This window comes from Lates calcarifer, linkage group LG5 (genome assembly GCF_001640805.2).
Source record: "Lates calcarifer isolate ASB-BC8 linkage group LG5, TLL_Latcal_v3, whole genome shotgun sequence".
In the NCBI taxonomy this organism is placed as follows: domain Eukaryota; kingdom Metazoa; phylum Chordata; class Actinopteri; family Centropomidae; genus Lates; species Lates calcarifer.
In genome coordinates, this window is record NC_066837.1 from 23,738,675 (window position 1) to 23,755,388 (window position 16,714).

The following is a 16,714-nucleotide window of genomic DNA, read 5'->3' on the forward strand; positions in this document are numbered from 1 at the left end:
ACTATATAATTGTATCATAGAACCATATGCTGTTAGTCCAGGTAGATTTCATTTTGACTATTTTAAATACTGTTACATGGGTCAATCCACAACAAAGAATTGTTTTATAATGGATAATATACTGTGTATCTTGATGTTTGTTTTGAATGAAAATCGTTATCTGAAAAGAAACATAACCAGTTGTCAAATGTAGTGGTGTGAAGAGTAGGCTACATTATTTGTTTGTTTGTGGAGTATGTTGTTGTATGTTGTGGAGCAGTATAAAGAGGCATAGTACGGAAATACACTGAGTTACTTTCTAGCACCAATTTAAATGGCAAACGGTCCATTTCAGAGATGCAAAGGCAGTGCTGCTGCCCATTCAAACAAATGCTGAAAGTGATAACCTTAGAAAAACTAATGTCACCGAGTAAAGTGAGTCAGAACTACACAGTCATTTTAACCTGAAAATATACTGGAAGTGTGTCTATCAGTAAATATTTCACATGAAATAATGGTAAAGAGGCTAAATAAACATATTGTCATAGTCATATTGATCAGAACACAGTCGCATAAGTGTAATTCAGTGTACAAATGCTCACAAAATCAATATTACAAATTTAAATTAACTAAAATAGATATTGTTTAGTGTATTGCAATTATGGCGTGAAGTGAAAAAACATCTAAATATTTTTGTAAATACCAAACTATTCAACTCACAGGTCCCAACAATCAATTAATCTTCAATCAACCATAAATAAACCCCCCTCTACGTCCCTATTTTAGAAATTCTCTCACGTTACAATAACATTTGCGACAGCTGCGCTAGCTTTCTGGCAGACGTAGGTTACAAAAAGGTGCGGGTTTCTAGGGAGACAGACAGAGGGGAATGGTCTTTTGAGGAAGATGTGAAAGACGAGACCTTCTCAGGTATCTAAACAATCAACTGTTCTGAAAATTGTTTGCCATTACCAGAGGAGAAACTGGCTCATAAATTTCTGCTATAGAAACAAAAAATAATGAGCGGCAGCACTTGGGAGTAGCTATCTGTCCGCTAAACAAGCTAAGTAACGTTAATGGTGCCTGTTGTTAGCTTAAATGTAACGCTAGCTCCAGCCAAACAGTTAACATTACATGAGCTCAGTAGCAGCCTAAAGCTAATTAAATTAGCCAGTTAATTTCACCGTAAACAATAGTTAATACACTCAATGCAGTCAGAAAACGACGTCAAGCTAGGTGCATGTTGGTAACGTAACCTCGGTTAGGTTCGCTTTGGTTAAACATAACTGGCGTGTGTTAGCTTAAGTTAAACAGTCTGTACTTGGCAAGTTAGTGAACGTTATGGTTCCCTTTATTGATTTTAAACTGACGTTACGAAGCTGTGTTGAATTATAGGCGCTTTCGCGTCCAGATCTGTGCTTTCATACATGAGGACTTTTCACAGATGTTTTAGTGTCTTTCAGCAGTGTGAACTAAAAGGACCTGGCCAACGGGTCATTAAGAGGTGATGTAAGCGAAACTACTCCGTGTAAATTTAACGTTCGATTCCTCTTAATAGGAAAGAATGAGAGAGAAGAGAGATGAAAGTATGATGAAAGATCTCTCTGGGTTGTATGATGGAAGGACTGGGAAAGGAGAGATCCATATGCAGCTCTAGTCCCTTCCCATGGCTCATTCACCCCAAAACAGAGGCTTCAACCCTGCTATGGAAACTCAAAGACTGCTTCTCCACCACTGAGACAACCGCCCCTCATCACACAGATAAAGAAGTAGGTATTTATCTGTATGAGGTCTAGATAACTTTATGCATTGACTACACACCAACACAGAGCAGAGTCGAGGAGGTTGCATCAGTCTGTATCCTGAAACTTGGAATGAAACATTAAAATGGATCGGGTGCGTTGTCAGAGAACCATTTCTGGGCAACAGTCCATTTATGTAAATTATTGTCTATTATATAACATGTATACAGTATGACAGGATTGATGTGTGTTTGTTGTTGTGACACAGAGCAGTGGTTCAGGCTGTTCTCGTTCCTAGATTATTCTCATTTCCCTGGAATTAATTTTAACATTATAGAATAAAGAAAACTTGTATTTGCTGTAGAAATATTGGTTATCAGTGTATATATGTCAATTTTGAAAAGCCTTAAATAAACTGGGGAATTTCCATATTATATAGCAACTGTGCAATGCTAACATAATGGCAGTGTTTTACCCTGTGACAGAACAGCAAAAACAGCAAAAAGTATTTCCTTATATTGATATTTGTTTGAAGTTTGGACTATCTGTGAGGTGAAAGTAAACGGAAAACAAGAAGTAAACTCTGAACTTTAGCAGCTTGTACATGGCAACAAAACGACTGAAAGCTGGACATTGAGAATTTTAACAATGGTGTTTGTAGTCAAGTAAAGATGACATGTTCAGCCAGTTAGTAGTGATGACACAGCTTGGTTGAGGGTGGAGAACACTGGAGTTGGGTTCTGCCTCCTCCATGACCACTGTTTCGTGCACAACATTTATCTCCTGCTGTTAGTGTGCTGTGCAAATAGATTATTAATATTTTATATTTCAATATTTGTTTTCACATAAATACATTTCCAAACCAACCAAAATAATCCACAGAACTGATGTGAGATAACGGTTTCCTTTTATTTTTCAGAGCAATTACATGGAGAGCAGAAAGGCCATTCTGGAATTGAAAGATGTCCCTCCTCCTCCTCCCCCTCCACACCATATTTCCTCCTCCCAATCATCCCAGCACTTCTCTCTGGCCCCTCTCCCTTTGCCTCATCCCTGCTTGCCCCCTCCTCAGCTTACACAAGGTTCCCATCAACAGCATCCACAACAGCAGCAACATGAGGGGGCTAGCCCCAAAGTAAGCATTTGCACTCACTGTGACTATTGCAGCACAGATGGCTATGGGTTATTAGGTGGCGAAGGTGTTGTTGGTGGCAGTAGCAGCATTGCTGGTGTGGTCTCTCTCTATATTGCCCCGGGCTCTCTGGGAGCACCCATCAGCAGCAGCAGCAGCAGCAGTATTGGCAGGTCTGGGTCTTGCTCTGTAGCCTCATCTGTTCATCAGTATAAAAATAACCTGAGCTGTGCAAGTGGAGGTGAAGCTTTTGATCCATTGCTCAGTCTTAGTTACAAATCTCAGCTGGCCTCTTCTGTCGCTACCTCTCAGCCTGTTTCATCACATCCCTACCTCCCCTGCTGCTCAGGGCTTCTTCACACCTGCCCATCTGCACCTCTTCCATGCAGTCAACCCAGGCTGTTTCCCTCTCCAGCCCCTTTGGCTTCCTCTCTCCCCTCTGTTTCTTCTCTACCTGCACCATTGCATGGCTCTTGCCTGGCTTCTTCTGGCTACTACACCTGTGGTGTGGACTGCAGCCCAGCCAGAAGATCCCAGAGAAGCACACCCGGTGAACACCCGACCACCACCACCATCACTACTACAACCACTTCAGCACACTTCTGCTCTAATCCTATGCACCTAAATGTAGAACGCACGGTTTGTGTGAAGGGGGCACACTACTGCCAAGAGTGCTTTTTGAAGGTTGGTACAGTTCTCTTTATGCACTGTGGCTTTCTTTGTATTTGTGTGGATGACCCCAGTCATGTAAACTGAGACTGAGGTTTTGTATTTGTGTTGTTACAACATGCATTTGCATACTTAGTTTTATGTCTGTTTTCCCTGTCAGTTGTATTCATTTGTGCATCTTTACAGCCAATAAATGGTCTGGCAGCAGAGTCAGACAAGGTGTGGCCCAATGTTCCTGTTCCCCAGACTGCTCCTATTCCCATCCCCATCTGCAATGGCTGTGGCACCTCCTCTGACGGCATGATGCTCATGCCATCGACCAGCCTTAGCAAGATTGGCCAGAAGTATGGTTAGTGGGCGCTACAACACAATTTTGTATCCCTGCGTACATATTATTTATTGAATTTATATCAGATTGGTCTTGACGACCTTGATTGGACAATTGAAAATGGCAGAATTTGAATAAAGTGGATATGAAATATTCTTCCATCCAAATTAACTACAACAATAATTAAACAATTAATTTGAAGCTGTTACTGTAAAACAGGTAAGCATGTTTAAAATGATTGTTTATTGTCTGTCAGGTTCGCCAGAGAACAATGGTCCTGAGAACATCCCTCCAGTGGGTGTCTTCTGGGACATTGAGAACTGCAGTGTTCCCAGTGGACGCTCTGCTGGAGCTGTGGTCCAGCGTATTCGCAGCCGTTTCTTCCAGGGTCATCGTGAGGCAGAGTTCATTTGTGTCTGTGATATCAGCAAGGAGAGTAAAGCTGTCATCCAAGAGCTCAACAACTGCCAGGTACCAACAGTAATATCTAGTATAGGGATTTTCATGGTTAAACTGTTACAAATAATAGGTGTCACACATACCCTGATTGAAATGTTATCTACCACTAATGAAGTGGAAACATAATTTTGCTTCATCAGGTTACTGTTGCACATATCAACGCCACAGCCAAGAATGCTGCGGATGACAAACTTCGCCAAAGCCTACGACGCTTTGCTGAGACCCACACTGCACCTGCGACTGTTATACTAGTATCCTGTAAGTTCAGCTCAGATTCACATTAATCAACCACACTCTTGCTACCACAAAGGATTTTGAGTTAACAAGTGTTATTCTTTCATTGTTATCAGCGGATGTGAATTTTGCAAGTGAGTTGAGCGACCTGCGTCATCGCCATGGTTTCCAGGTAATCCTGGTCCATGGCAACCACACATCTTCAGCCCTTCTGCAACACGCCAACCGCCACGTGGCCTTTCAGGAGATCACAGCTAATCTGCCACCACGAATGCTTGTCAAAGCACAGGTAGGCTTCAAAAATGCTGCATTCAGACTTAAAAAGTCATTTTGGTCCTATTGTCTGTTTACATAAGGTAAGTTCATGCTGGCAAAAGAAATCAAGCAGAATCTCATTTTAGTGTGGATCAAGAGGACAGAGAGAGGCAGTTGGAATGTGAATTTGAATTTATTTTAGGGGTCATTTTTTCTAATCTGTAGCATTCTCAGCCATTCTCCAAATTGTTTCTCCAATAAAAGGAAGACTACTGCTGTAATTTTTTTTGTAAATTATACAAACCAGACAGGCGCGCTGTCTCTTCCTCCCCTCCCTCAGCCCAGTTTCAACCTCCTTTATGTGCACAACCTCCCTGTCAACTGTGACAAGAGCCTGCGGAACGCTGTGAAGCTCAGGCTCCGCCGCCTGTCTGACAACTGTGGTGGCAAAGTGCTGGGCATGTCCCAGGGCACAGCAGTCCTGCGTTTTGGCAGCCCTGAGGCAGCTGCGCGTGCCCGCAAGCGAATGGAAAATGAGGATGTGTTTGGCCGCCGAATCAGCCTCTCCTTCTCCCCACGGCCCAGAGACGATGCAAGTCCTGAGCCTGAGCTTCAGTCTCAGCCCCATCACTTGCCTCAGGCTCTGCCCCAGCCCTATCAAACCCAGGATTCAATGTTCGCCCCTCCCCCATCTATATCCTCCTTCTCTTTTCTGCCCCTGGAGAAGCCCAGGTCACCCAGGAGGCCACGGCGAGCAACCCGCCCATGCCACACCCCTGGCCCAGTGCCTGAAAGGCCCTACAGCCCCAGGAGGGGGTGCAGTGGGCCTCCCGGTGGTGCTCCAGCCAAGCCCCGTCAGGTCAGCAGACTCGTCAGTGCCTGCTTCCCCTTAACCTCCATTGCCATCTATCCTTGTCTGGGCTGCTTTGTAAATCACAGTAGCTTCCCCCCGCCAGTGTCTTTCTAATTGCTGCTTTGACACTAACCGCTGAGCTTGTGGCTGCTGGCTTTATTTGTCTGCCTGTGCTAGCATGTATTATTTGTTGGTAGTGCTTCATGTGTCCCCTGTTGTCCTGCATGTTAATTGGTCATTCATCATATTAATGCATGACTTAGCCCTCAGCTTGTATGCCTTTCTCCAACTGTATTTTGTCCTGTATATCAGTGCTGATATACTACTTCATGTGAGTAGCAGTTTCTGTGTTCTGTCCAAAGTCTGCTCCATGCATCTGTTTAGTTGTGGCCCATGCAGTTCTTTGCTGTGAAAAAATTGACCTCTGGTGGCTGGAATGACTTGGCTTTTTCTTGCTTGAATGTAACCAAACAAGCCAGTGCGGCAGACTGGAGAAAAATGATCCGCAGATGGATTACTGTATAGATAGACTGAAAATAGGAATTAAGCTTTTCTCTGTAGTTTCCAGAGTAAAGAGAAATTTGAGTGTGGAGGTTATCCAATATCATTTAAATATGAAAACACTAAGAATATTAAAGTAACTAGATTAGAGGTCCACATGACTAATACACACAGACACAAACAGACATAAACAGAACAGTAGTAACATTTCTATCTTATTTCTGACTTATGATTATGAAAACATTTACAGGCAAAGCACAGTCTCGTGGCTGTATTATCAACTGTGTACTAGCGCCTGATGCACAGTCCTTGTCATTTACAGCATGATGACACAGACTATATAACTATCACAGATTTCTCTGTTATAAAGCCATTTCTGCAGCTGTCATAAATGGCAGTCCTGTTGGCTGTTAAAGTTTGGCCTTGGGTGTCTCAGCATTCTTGTCATAGTACTGTTTAACCAGAGCAGCTCTCATTGTGAATAATACAGATCATTAAGTTCAACGGATTCCTTAAATAATGCACTCACAAAGCAATAAGTTCCATAGAGCTAAGATGCATATCATCAATCATAATAATCAGCTGATGTTTGCTACTGTTCTGTGCTTTCTAGTTATCAATTTTAAAAGCACACCCCTAGTAAATCTTTAGAAAACCTTATCATGCCATTCATTAGCTTTTTCCATTCAGCTTGTTTTCATATGCACTAACAAATTGAACTCCTCATCCTGCCTCCTGCGCCTGCATGCACACAAGGACATCACCAGAAGCCAGCCAGTTAACATATATCAACATTTGCTGTCTGTGTGATCCAGGAGCTGGGTAGTTTGGAGGGCAAGTCCAGAATGGGCTTCCACCAACTGGACAAAGGACGTGCTGCTTCCTCTTCCCCCCATAGTAATGGTGAGACAGGGGCCCTGGAGCAGCTGTCCAAACCTGTCCTTACTGGAGAATCAATGTACAGGAGAAGGTACATACAGACACAGGGGAAGGGGACATTATACTGAAATGAATGGAATCCCATAACTAGATAAAAAAACTCCTTTGATAATGACCTACATATCCTTTTTCTTGCAAATTATTGCCCTTGCACACATACCTCTCCTTTTTTTGCCTGTCCACGTAGAAGAGAGGGCTCCAATCCTCGCAGCGTGACTGAATCACCTGTGGAACAAGGGGAGAGGAGCTCAGGGGAATTCCAGATTAGCACACCCTCAGCATTCAGCAAACTGAACCTGCACAGGAGCTTCAGTCCTCTTGTCCTCTCCCAGGGCTCCTGGTCCTCCAGGTGACCAATTCACTCATGTTTGACTAAAATGGCCTACAGAATATAAAGCCTGATAATGATAATGATAATCTACAGATTTCCATATTATTAGGTGGAATGTTAATTAATATTTTGAACTTCTCCAACAGTAGGAGTGCGTCTCCCTGCCTGTCCAGCCGCTCCTCACCTCTGCTTGCTGCCCCTCGCAGTCCGTGTCCTGAAGGTCCACCTGAGCCATTCTCAGAGGGGGCAGAGGTCCAGGTGGGTAACCTGGACTACAGAATGTCCCGCAAGGATCTGCAGCAGACACTGCATGACACCTTTTCCAGATATGGACGGGTAAGTTATTGTTAATGTAGTTATTATACTGATTAATGTATAGTTCAGATATGCTCGTATTTTCTTGTTTGACAGCTGAGTCTCTTAAGATAGAATGTTTCGTTTTTGTTGAAAGATTGTTTGCAGATATTTCTGTTTGAAATCAGATTAATCTCTGTCTCAAAACTTCTCTTTGGGGTGTGACTTGTTTTGTCAAGGTGAAAGCAGTGGAGCTTAGCCCCCACACTGACTATCAGTTGAAGGCCACAGTTCAGATGTTGTCCCTACAGCAGGCCATCAGTGCCGTCAGTGGCCTGCACCGTTATAAGATCGGAGGCAAACGCATTCAGGTGTCTCTGATCACTGGTGGCTGCAGCAAATCTCTTGCCATGCTCAGGTACAGTTTGTGTTGAGTTGCACTCAAGTCTTGGTTAATATCATGGCTTGCTTTGTCTCTGACATTACAAGTTTATGAAATTTTCAGAGTTCTGAATATGCTTTTCCTCAGCTTTTCTGGTTTGGATTTTGGTGATAAATTTCTGCTTTGTCATTATACAGCACAGAGATCATAAGCATTCTTCAGGATGCACCAGCCAACTGTCTTCCCCTATTCAAGTTCACTGAGATCTATGAGAAAAAGTAAGTAACTGGTTTTCAACTTATGGCAATCAAACTTTAGTAAATTTACTAGTACACATTTTTTACCTGGAGTATGGCATTTTATGCATTACAAAGTAGTCTGCGTTGCCAAAGTATATGCTCTTTTGTCCCATTTCCAGATATTCCCGTAAGCTAGTGGTTGGGGATCTATACAGGCTACCAGAGGTGGTGGCAGTGCGGGAACAGGGAGGCTCAAGGCTTGTATGCCTTCTGCCCAGCAGCCAAATCCGTCAGAGTCCACTGGGATCCTCCCAGTCCCAGGAGGGCTCCTCATCTGCCAGCGGCAGTCCCGTGGTTTTTGAAGAGCTTGAGTACCATGAACCTGTCTGCAGACAACACTATACACAGCAGGACTTCAGGTAACCAACAGTTAGAAGAATGTCATAAAAACGCACATAGTAGGGTCAGTATACGGCATTGGCGAGTACCATTATGTAAACTATACAACTTGAACTGACTGTCACACATGTTTTCAGGTTCAATTATGTGTCTTATCTGTCTTTTTGTAGTGAGGCTGACTTTGACCCTGACTCCTATAAAATTCCATTTGTTGTGATGTCTCTGAGCACCTTAGCCTCTGAGGTCCACAGCCTGTTGCAGTCACATGAGGGCACCCTTCCACTACTCAGGTGACAACCAGCTCTTTAAGCCCTGTATATGTTTGTTGCTTATATCAAACCACGTTTCACACATTCTAAATAAAGTCAATAATATAGTATATTTTCCGTTTAGTTTTCCAGACTGCTATGCAGCAAAATTCAGCCCACTGCAGCTAGGCAATGAGACACTGGAAGGTGGTGTTCCCCTGGAGCACCTCATTACCTGTGTCCCCAGTATCACAATAGTCACAGCTCAGAATGGCTTCAAGGTCATCAAGTGGATCCACAACAAACCACCAGCACCAAACTCTGGTAGGAACATTTGCAACATTTCACAGTTTTGTTTGAGGTTATTGACATTTTATCTCAGATCTGTTAATGTCCTGCTCCTGTTCCATACCTACAAAGTGCTATCTATCTGTCTATCTATCTATCTATCCACGATATACATAACTCACACATTTTAAATACGTTTTTCTTTCTCATATAGAGCTGTGGATTCAGCGCTGCAAAAGTCCAGTGGGCAACCCTCAGCTCATTCAGTTCAGCCGAGAGATTATTGACCTGTTGAAGAGTCAGCCTTCCTGCATCATGCCCATCAGCAAATTCATACCCTCATACCACCACCACTTTGCCAAGCAGTGCCGTGTCTCTGACTATGGTTACTCCAAACTGCTGGAGCTGCTGGAGGCTGTGCCACATGTTCTGCAGGTAGTGAGGATAATGAGGATGGTATATGATTGTTACATTTTGAATATAATATAATGTAATGTAATGCCATGCAAGATTTACCTCTTCACCAATCCTAATTGTACTTGAAAAATAATTTAAAAAAACATAACATAACATTTTTTACATTTTCTTTCTTTACCTACAGATCTTGGGCATGGGTACCAAGCGTTTACTGACCTTGACCCATCGTGCTCAAGTGAAGCGCTTCACCCAAGACCTTCTCAAACTGCTCAAATTTCAAGCCAGCAAACAAGTGGCAATCAAGGACTTCATGCAGGCATACCACTGGTCAGTCAACATTGCTCAGAGCTGTAGATGATGCCTTCACGTTGTCTGTGTTCTGTAGAGGCTGGAAAAAACTGATTATCCAGAAAGAGTTTGGATCATCAGTATGTAATGTAATGTCATGTATATTCTCTACCTTGTGTATCAGGTGCTTCTCCAGAGATTGGAGGATTATCGACTATGGGATATGTGACCTGATGGACCTGCTGACTGAGATCCCTGACACCACCATTACTATAACACACCAGGCTACAGACACCATCATCTCTGTTCCCAAAAGAGGTCAGTATAAACTAGGTATTAAAAACACTTTTTTTGTAACTGAAAATGAAGGTGAGTATGAATTGTCAGTCACCTCTATTAAAGAGCTGTGTCTTAGTTTAACAACAAACTGTTGTACCTGCCATAGCTCTGTCCACACAGTTTTGCAACGGTTCAGTTATGTTCATCTTTATGTTTTACTTTCAATTAAGTGTTTTGGTTTATTTATTAAAATGGATGTGTGTAAGAACAATCTGATTGCTTGAGATCCAGTGCCATCTGTGCTCAGCTGTCAAATTGTGCGATTACAAAAAACAGATTACCTAAATAGTATTACAAATCAGAATGGTAGCAATAATAACAGTAGTATGTCCTTTGTTGGGAGTAAATGTGTATATTGTGAAATGTGTTATGAAGCTAATCAAAGATAAAAACCTCTGATTACAGCATGAGGGCTTCTGAACAAATAATTTATCCCTTTATTCGCCCTCAGAGCGTACTGTGGAGGAAATGGAGCGCACCAAGCAGTTTGCGAAGGAGGTGGTAGACCTGCTTCGTCACCAGCCTCACTGCCGAATGCCCTTCAGCAAGTTCATCCCCACCTATCACCATCACTTTGGTCGTCAGTGTAAGCTCAGCTACTACGGCTTCACCAAGCTCATTGAACTCTTTGAGGCAATCCCTGACGTACTGATGGTGAGTGAGGAAGATGTGTGTATTTGTGTACAGTATAATGCCTTGTGGTGCTTGATGTCTCACCTGTCAGCTATAAGGAATTTTATTGCCCTCCATACACAAGGATAAGGTGTATTGAGGTTGGGTATACAAGTGAATCTGGTGTGTAACAATAGCCCCACCATGTGGTGTAATCAAAAAGAATATGGCAGTCCTGGACAGTGACAGCTCACAGTGTTTTTGAGTAATTTCTGTTTGCTTTTTTAAACTGACTCACTAAGTCAAATTGAATCCAACCTGTGGCAGGTGTTGGAGTGTGGTGAGGAGAAAGTGTTGACTCTGACAGAGGTAGAGCGTATCAAGGCCTTGGCAGCTCAGCTGGTCAAGCTGCTGCGGGCTCAGAAAAACTCCAGCCTTCCTGTCAGCCAGCTGCTCACAGAATACAGCAAGACCTTTGGTTATGGTCTACGCCTGCAGGACTACGACGCCAGCTCCCTGCCAGCTCTGCTGACCAAACTCTGCCATGTTGTCAAGGTAAGGAACAACTCCACGGTTTGTTTTTTTCCCCTGTGTGTTTCACAAAATACCCCAAAATGAAAGTGGATCTGACCTGGAAATTATGTTGTTTACAATTTGTTATAAGTTAGTTACCAGTTTATTAGGTACATCTTACTAAAACTTAAAGCACTCCTATCCAACAGTCCTGCAATAAATCCTCCCCTCTTGAAGGTGATAATGGTCAGTTTTTATTGAAACCGTTTGAGATTCAGCTGCAACATTATTACGGAGAATGTAGTTCGTGCTGCTGTTGAAATGTATTCTATCATATGAACTACAGTCTCCAAAACGATCATGCAGTTGAATCAACACCTCTCTAAAACAGTTTCAATAAAAACTATTGATGCTGATTAATATACATGGGAAAAATCTAAGAAATGCTCTCACTCAGTAAGGACTAGCGTTCTCTATTATACACTACTAAACTATCAATAAACCTTTTTTTTCCGTTTCAAGGTGGTGGATGGCTCAGAGGGTCGGGAGTTGCAATTGATCAACAGGAAGTCTCTACGGTCGCTGACATCCCAACTACTGGCTCTGCTCATGTCCCAAGAAGAGGAGCAGGTCACCAGGGGTCTGAAGGTGGAAGAGCTGAGCCAGCATTACCTGACTGTCCACGGAGCCCCACTCAACCCATGTGAATATGGGTTCCTCTCCCTCAGCGAGTTACTCAAGAGTCTGCCCTACCTTGTGGAGGTGAGTAGAAGGAGTTGGTTTTCTGTACCTTTACTCCCACAGGCAGAACTGACAGTGTTTTGGTTTTTCCCCTTTAACAGCTGTATTATGAGGAAGTTGATGAAAACTGTAAAGTTGGCAACACTGCCACTGGTCATGGTGAGGAGTGGGTGAGGCTGACCAGACTTTACCAGTTTGCCCGCAACATACGTGCCCTGCTTCACACCTACCATTACAACCAGATCTTCCTGACTGAGTTCCAGGGAGCTTACACCAAATTTACAGGCTGCAGCCTTGAACCACGCTCCTATGGATACGCTAGCACTGATGAGCTGCTCAGCGCCATTCCACAGGTGGGATTAATTTCAGCAGATACTTCTTTGTTGACAATGTCACTTCTCCAGAAAGAAGTGTAAAACTTCCTTTTGTGATAGTAGTGCTACTTAAGAACTCAATACTCATCATCAGTCATCTTGGAAGACCTAAAGCTGTATCATAAATCTTACACAATTATTGTTTCTCATTCCTGTACATTTTGTGTCTGATTGTTTTGGGGTATGTTGTCGTCAGGTGGTGTGGATCAAAGGGCACGGCCATAAGAGGATTATCGTTTTAAAGAACGATATGAAAGGTAAAGGCGATGGGCATCTTTTTCACAGACTGTTGCATTTATTAAAGTCAAGCCAATGAATTGATTTCATGAGATGACACTGAATCTGTGTGTGTTGTGTTCAGCAAGGACAAGCTCCTCAGTCCCCAGCAGTCCTCAGCCAGGAGACAACACAGAAAGCCCAAGAGACAGTCCCATTAGCAACGCAACTTCTGGAGCCCAGAGTCCAGGTAACACAAGGCTTTATATAGACTGCTCAAGATTTAGTTTATTTGTATAGTGTTTAGAAAATATAGTCAAGTTGTAATAGTTATGTAAAATGTTAACATTTTAGTTAAAATATGGGTGAAGTAAAGTCCAGATCTATGTTTAACCTGCCAGGTGGTGATTTAGCTGCAGAATCAGAGCTGCTGTGTCTGACCTCCCCAGTGGACCTGCTGTGTGGTCCCGTTCCTTCCTGCTTACCGTCACCTCAGCTTCACCCAGACCCCGTTCTCCTCCAGCAGGCTGACCTGATTCACTTCGAGGAGAAAAGTCCACCACCAACAGGTCAGTTTTAATGTCTCAAGCTCCATGTATTTTGTATTTATGCATTTAAACCCAAATCAGCTAATAGATTGGGCTGGTATTGCAGGTTAAACTGATTTTTTTTTTTTTTTTTTTCACCCCTGTAAAGCAAGATGATGATTTAAAAATTGAGATTTACCTATTTGCAAAATACCAAACTGGAGGGTTATGTGGCCTTGGAACAAATATGTGCACTTCTTTCTGGTTTTCAAGAAAGATGTCAATTTAAAAAGCAAGAAATTACACAGAGAACAAAAATACAGTTTAATGAGTACATCACACTTGTATGACACCTTTCCTGTCTCTGATGAAGTGTGAGTTCAGTCTGCCCTCGTGTAATTTCAGAGAGTGATGAACCTGAAGTGGCAGCTGCAGCAGTCACCGGCAGCACATCTGATCCACCTGGGCAGCCCGGCAGCACAGAAGACTCTGCACTCACCAAACCTCCAACAGCCCCCAACACAAAGACCCCCTTATCCATGGATAGTCCCAGCAGAAGAGCCACACGCAGCAAATACAAGCTAGCTGCCAACTTCTCCTTCACTGCAGGCCTGTGATCCTCTCGCACACACACACACACACGTCCAGTCTCATACACTCAAAGCAATACTAGCTCACATACAGTGTAACTCTCAATAGAAGAGTTGAGTGGCTACACTAAACGCACTACACAGAAATGACCCCAGAAGAGCATTGGTATTATCCCCTCACATCCAGACAGGCTGTTGCATCCTTCTGCTTTCGTCTTTATCACTTGTCCACCATCTTTGTCCTCTTTGTTTGGTTATCTCACAATCAGTGTGTTCTCCCAGTGATGCTCACCAAGCTGTGATTTTTCTTGCAGATTTTCTGCAATTATTTAATTTGCCAAATTCATCTACTGTGACTGTTTGATTTCATCCCAAGGGAAGTTAATTTATAATTCCACGAATGTGCATCTTCAGTTTAGAAGCCATGCCATGTCGAAACACTCGCTGTCTTGCAGCCAATGAATGAAGCTGAGTTAGTTGTCACTGTTTAAAGTATTAGTTAACAATGGGAGAAATGCTGTATAGAATCCAAGGAATTTAGTTTCCCACATTCTCAGTTTAAAAGATTGACAAATAACTGAAGGTTTGTAGAGATGTTTTGTTCATGAACCATAGTGAGAAACCTTCATAATTACTTCCTCACTGTACCCCCCAAAAAACAGAAAATTTCATTTATGACATTCACTCATTTTTGAACTGATTTCAAATTTTGGAGATTTTACTTTGTAGGTAACCCCAGACATGTCAACCAAACTGTCTGTCTCTGACAATTTCTAAAGAGGCAACATCAAAGTGTCTTTGAGGTATATTCTCATCTTTTGTATCTAATGGACAGTATTTTCAGTTCTTTTTACATTATGCAGAGTATTTAGTAGTCTGTGGAAGAGTTTGGCCTAAATGTGGTGTATTTGATGGCAATTCAATGATGGAACTGAAGACAAAACCAGTGTTAACTGTTCAGATAGGGTCCATTTTAATGGAAGCTAACAATCTTTGAATGGTTAAAGTTTGGATCTAAAGGTTTTGATTGATATTGCAGCAAGCACTGCTCTCAGGAATTTTCATTCCTGTAGTATTTTGACTTAATTTACAGCAAAGATTTTGGCTCATCTCTCCGAGGCCACTAATGCCGGCCTGAAAGAGAGAAGGTGGCTCTGAAATACTCCAGCCAGGTGTGTGCTTAGGCAGCAGGAACTGACATATACCGTGATTGTTTGTCTTTAGCCAGCAGCCAGTGTGTTTGTGTTCTCTTAGCTATATTTTGTCGGTCTATATGTGGTTTACACTCGAGTAGGTGATGTGAAATGTGCATGGTGTGCATAAATGAGTTTATGCATTGTGTAAGCCCAGGAGGAGCAGACGGTAACCAGTAATGACATTCTTTAAGATCAGTCTTTTATTTCCACCATGTTTTAAGGATCTTAGAGTTGGCGTCACCCTTTCAGTTGCCACAGAAATGCTCAAGGTTTTTTGAGTCAACCTTGTTGCCAGCAGGCGCTGTACCAGTGGTGGTGTCCACACCGTCTGAGTTGATGAGTTTGAGGAGAGCAGTGAGCGCTCCTGAGTTTTTGATTTTTAATGACAAGGTGAATGGTTGTAAGTTTTTAGGGAAAAGAGATGGGGCAGGAGGCGATAGGCTGTTTGTGGAGCAGCATGGGGCGGGCTCTGAGGAGCCTCCTAAACAGACTGTGACATATACACAGAGGACCCTCTGCGGCTCTCTGGAATCTGCCGGGCTTTTACAATGGCTTGTATCTGCCGCGGTGCCAAAGGAATCGCCATCGTACCTCCCCATCCCTCACATCCCACTTAAGAGTTTTTACTTACTGATGTGTGTTGGGTTTTCTCCATTTTCCTCTGTCTGTGTTTACAAGACAGCTGGCTGCTGAATTGCCACCAACTAATGTCAGCTGTCTGCAAAGTTTAGCACGACCCAGGTGCCGCTGTTCAAAGAATGGGCAAGAGCCCATTTAATTAAACAGTTTCTGTGCAGTTTCAGTGTTTAGCAGTGCTATACCACGAGTTTCCCTTGTCAGACTTGATTTTGACTTGGTGTGCAAAGCTTTTAATGCTGAGAGATTACACCTGCCAACTCTCCGACATGTCTGAAACACCAATCAAAATGTTTTTAATTAGGGCTGTTATGATTTGTCTCTCCTCAGATGTTTTACTGACTGTCTGAAAACCTGTTAGATGAAGGAATGAGCACTTCAGAATAATACATAATTTAGAATTGCTAATGATGGAAAATGGATTAGATTTACTTTTTGTGTATCTGAGCAATCCGTAGCACTCCTCAGAGTACAGCAGTGGCAACTAACTCAGATGTATATTTTAACTTCCCTGTGTAAGCCTTCTCTTGTCGTTTGGTTACATCAGTGAGAAGCTATTGTTCCTGTCAAAATATGCACTTCTGCATAGTTTTGGTTCATGAAATACATGTGAAGTAATTAAACGTTTTGGGAGGATTTGAAAAAGTATTTGTCATAGTGTCTTTGTTTATTTGTTGGATATAGCTCTACGTCACTTTGTCTTGCTTAATCAGTTTTTACGTTGCATGACAGTTCTGCAGTCCTGCAATCTACCATTCAAGAATAATTTCATGGAACCTCCTTTAGTCATCACTGCAGTGTCCTTAAAACTCCTGCCTTGTGATTATTTTTTTGTTTACCTGTTCAACAGTCGTCTCACTGATGTGTCCTTTCTACATGTTACCCACCCCACCACCACCCCCATCACTCCCTGTCACCAGAAGTCGCTGTAACAGTCTAACATTGTTGAAGGGACCAAAAAGATTTCCGTTAATAAATTTCACAAGCATCATG

At 42.7% G+C, this 16,714-nt stretch overlaps 1 protein-coding gene across 7 annotated transcripts; it reads left to right on the top strand.

Moving 5' to 3' along the window:
• The first annotated feature begins 820 nt into the window (after positions 1-820).
• On the top strand, positions 821-16,712 carry marf1 (meiosis regulator and mRNA stability factor 1). Of its 7 annotated transcripts, none has more exons than XM_018664740.2 (27): positions 821-909; positions 1,538-1,748; positions 2,641-3,537; positions 3,709-3,871; positions 4,107-4,321; positions 4,450-4,567; positions 4,660-4,832; positions 5,139-5,657; positions 6,968-7,122; positions 7,279-7,440; positions 7,569-7,758; positions 7,956-8,134; positions 8,296-8,376; positions 8,517-8,756; positions 8,907-9,026; positions 9,130-9,308; positions 9,487-9,707; positions 9,874-10,016; positions 10,162-10,295; positions 10,768-10,970; positions 11,256-11,483; positions 11,964-12,203; positions 12,284-12,535; positions 12,753-12,813; positions 12,918-13,022; positions 13,174-13,341; positions 13,705-16,712. In XM_018664740.2, exons 2-27 carry the CDS (start codon positions 1,593-1,595, stop codon positions 13,914-13,916), a joined length of 5,514 nt encoding a protein of 1,837 aa, XP_018520256.1. In that variant the 5' UTR covers positions 821-909; positions 1,538-1,592; the 3' UTR covers positions 13,917-16,712. The 7 variants fall into 7 exon arrangements, with proteins under 7 accessions (XP_018520256.1, XP_018520259.1, XP_018520260.1 ...); XM_018664743.2 differs by having other exon boundaries at positions 13,186-13,341; XM_018664744.2 differs by having other exon boundaries at positions 13,222-13,341.
• The last annotated feature ends 2 nt before the right edge of the window (positions 16,713-16,714 follow it).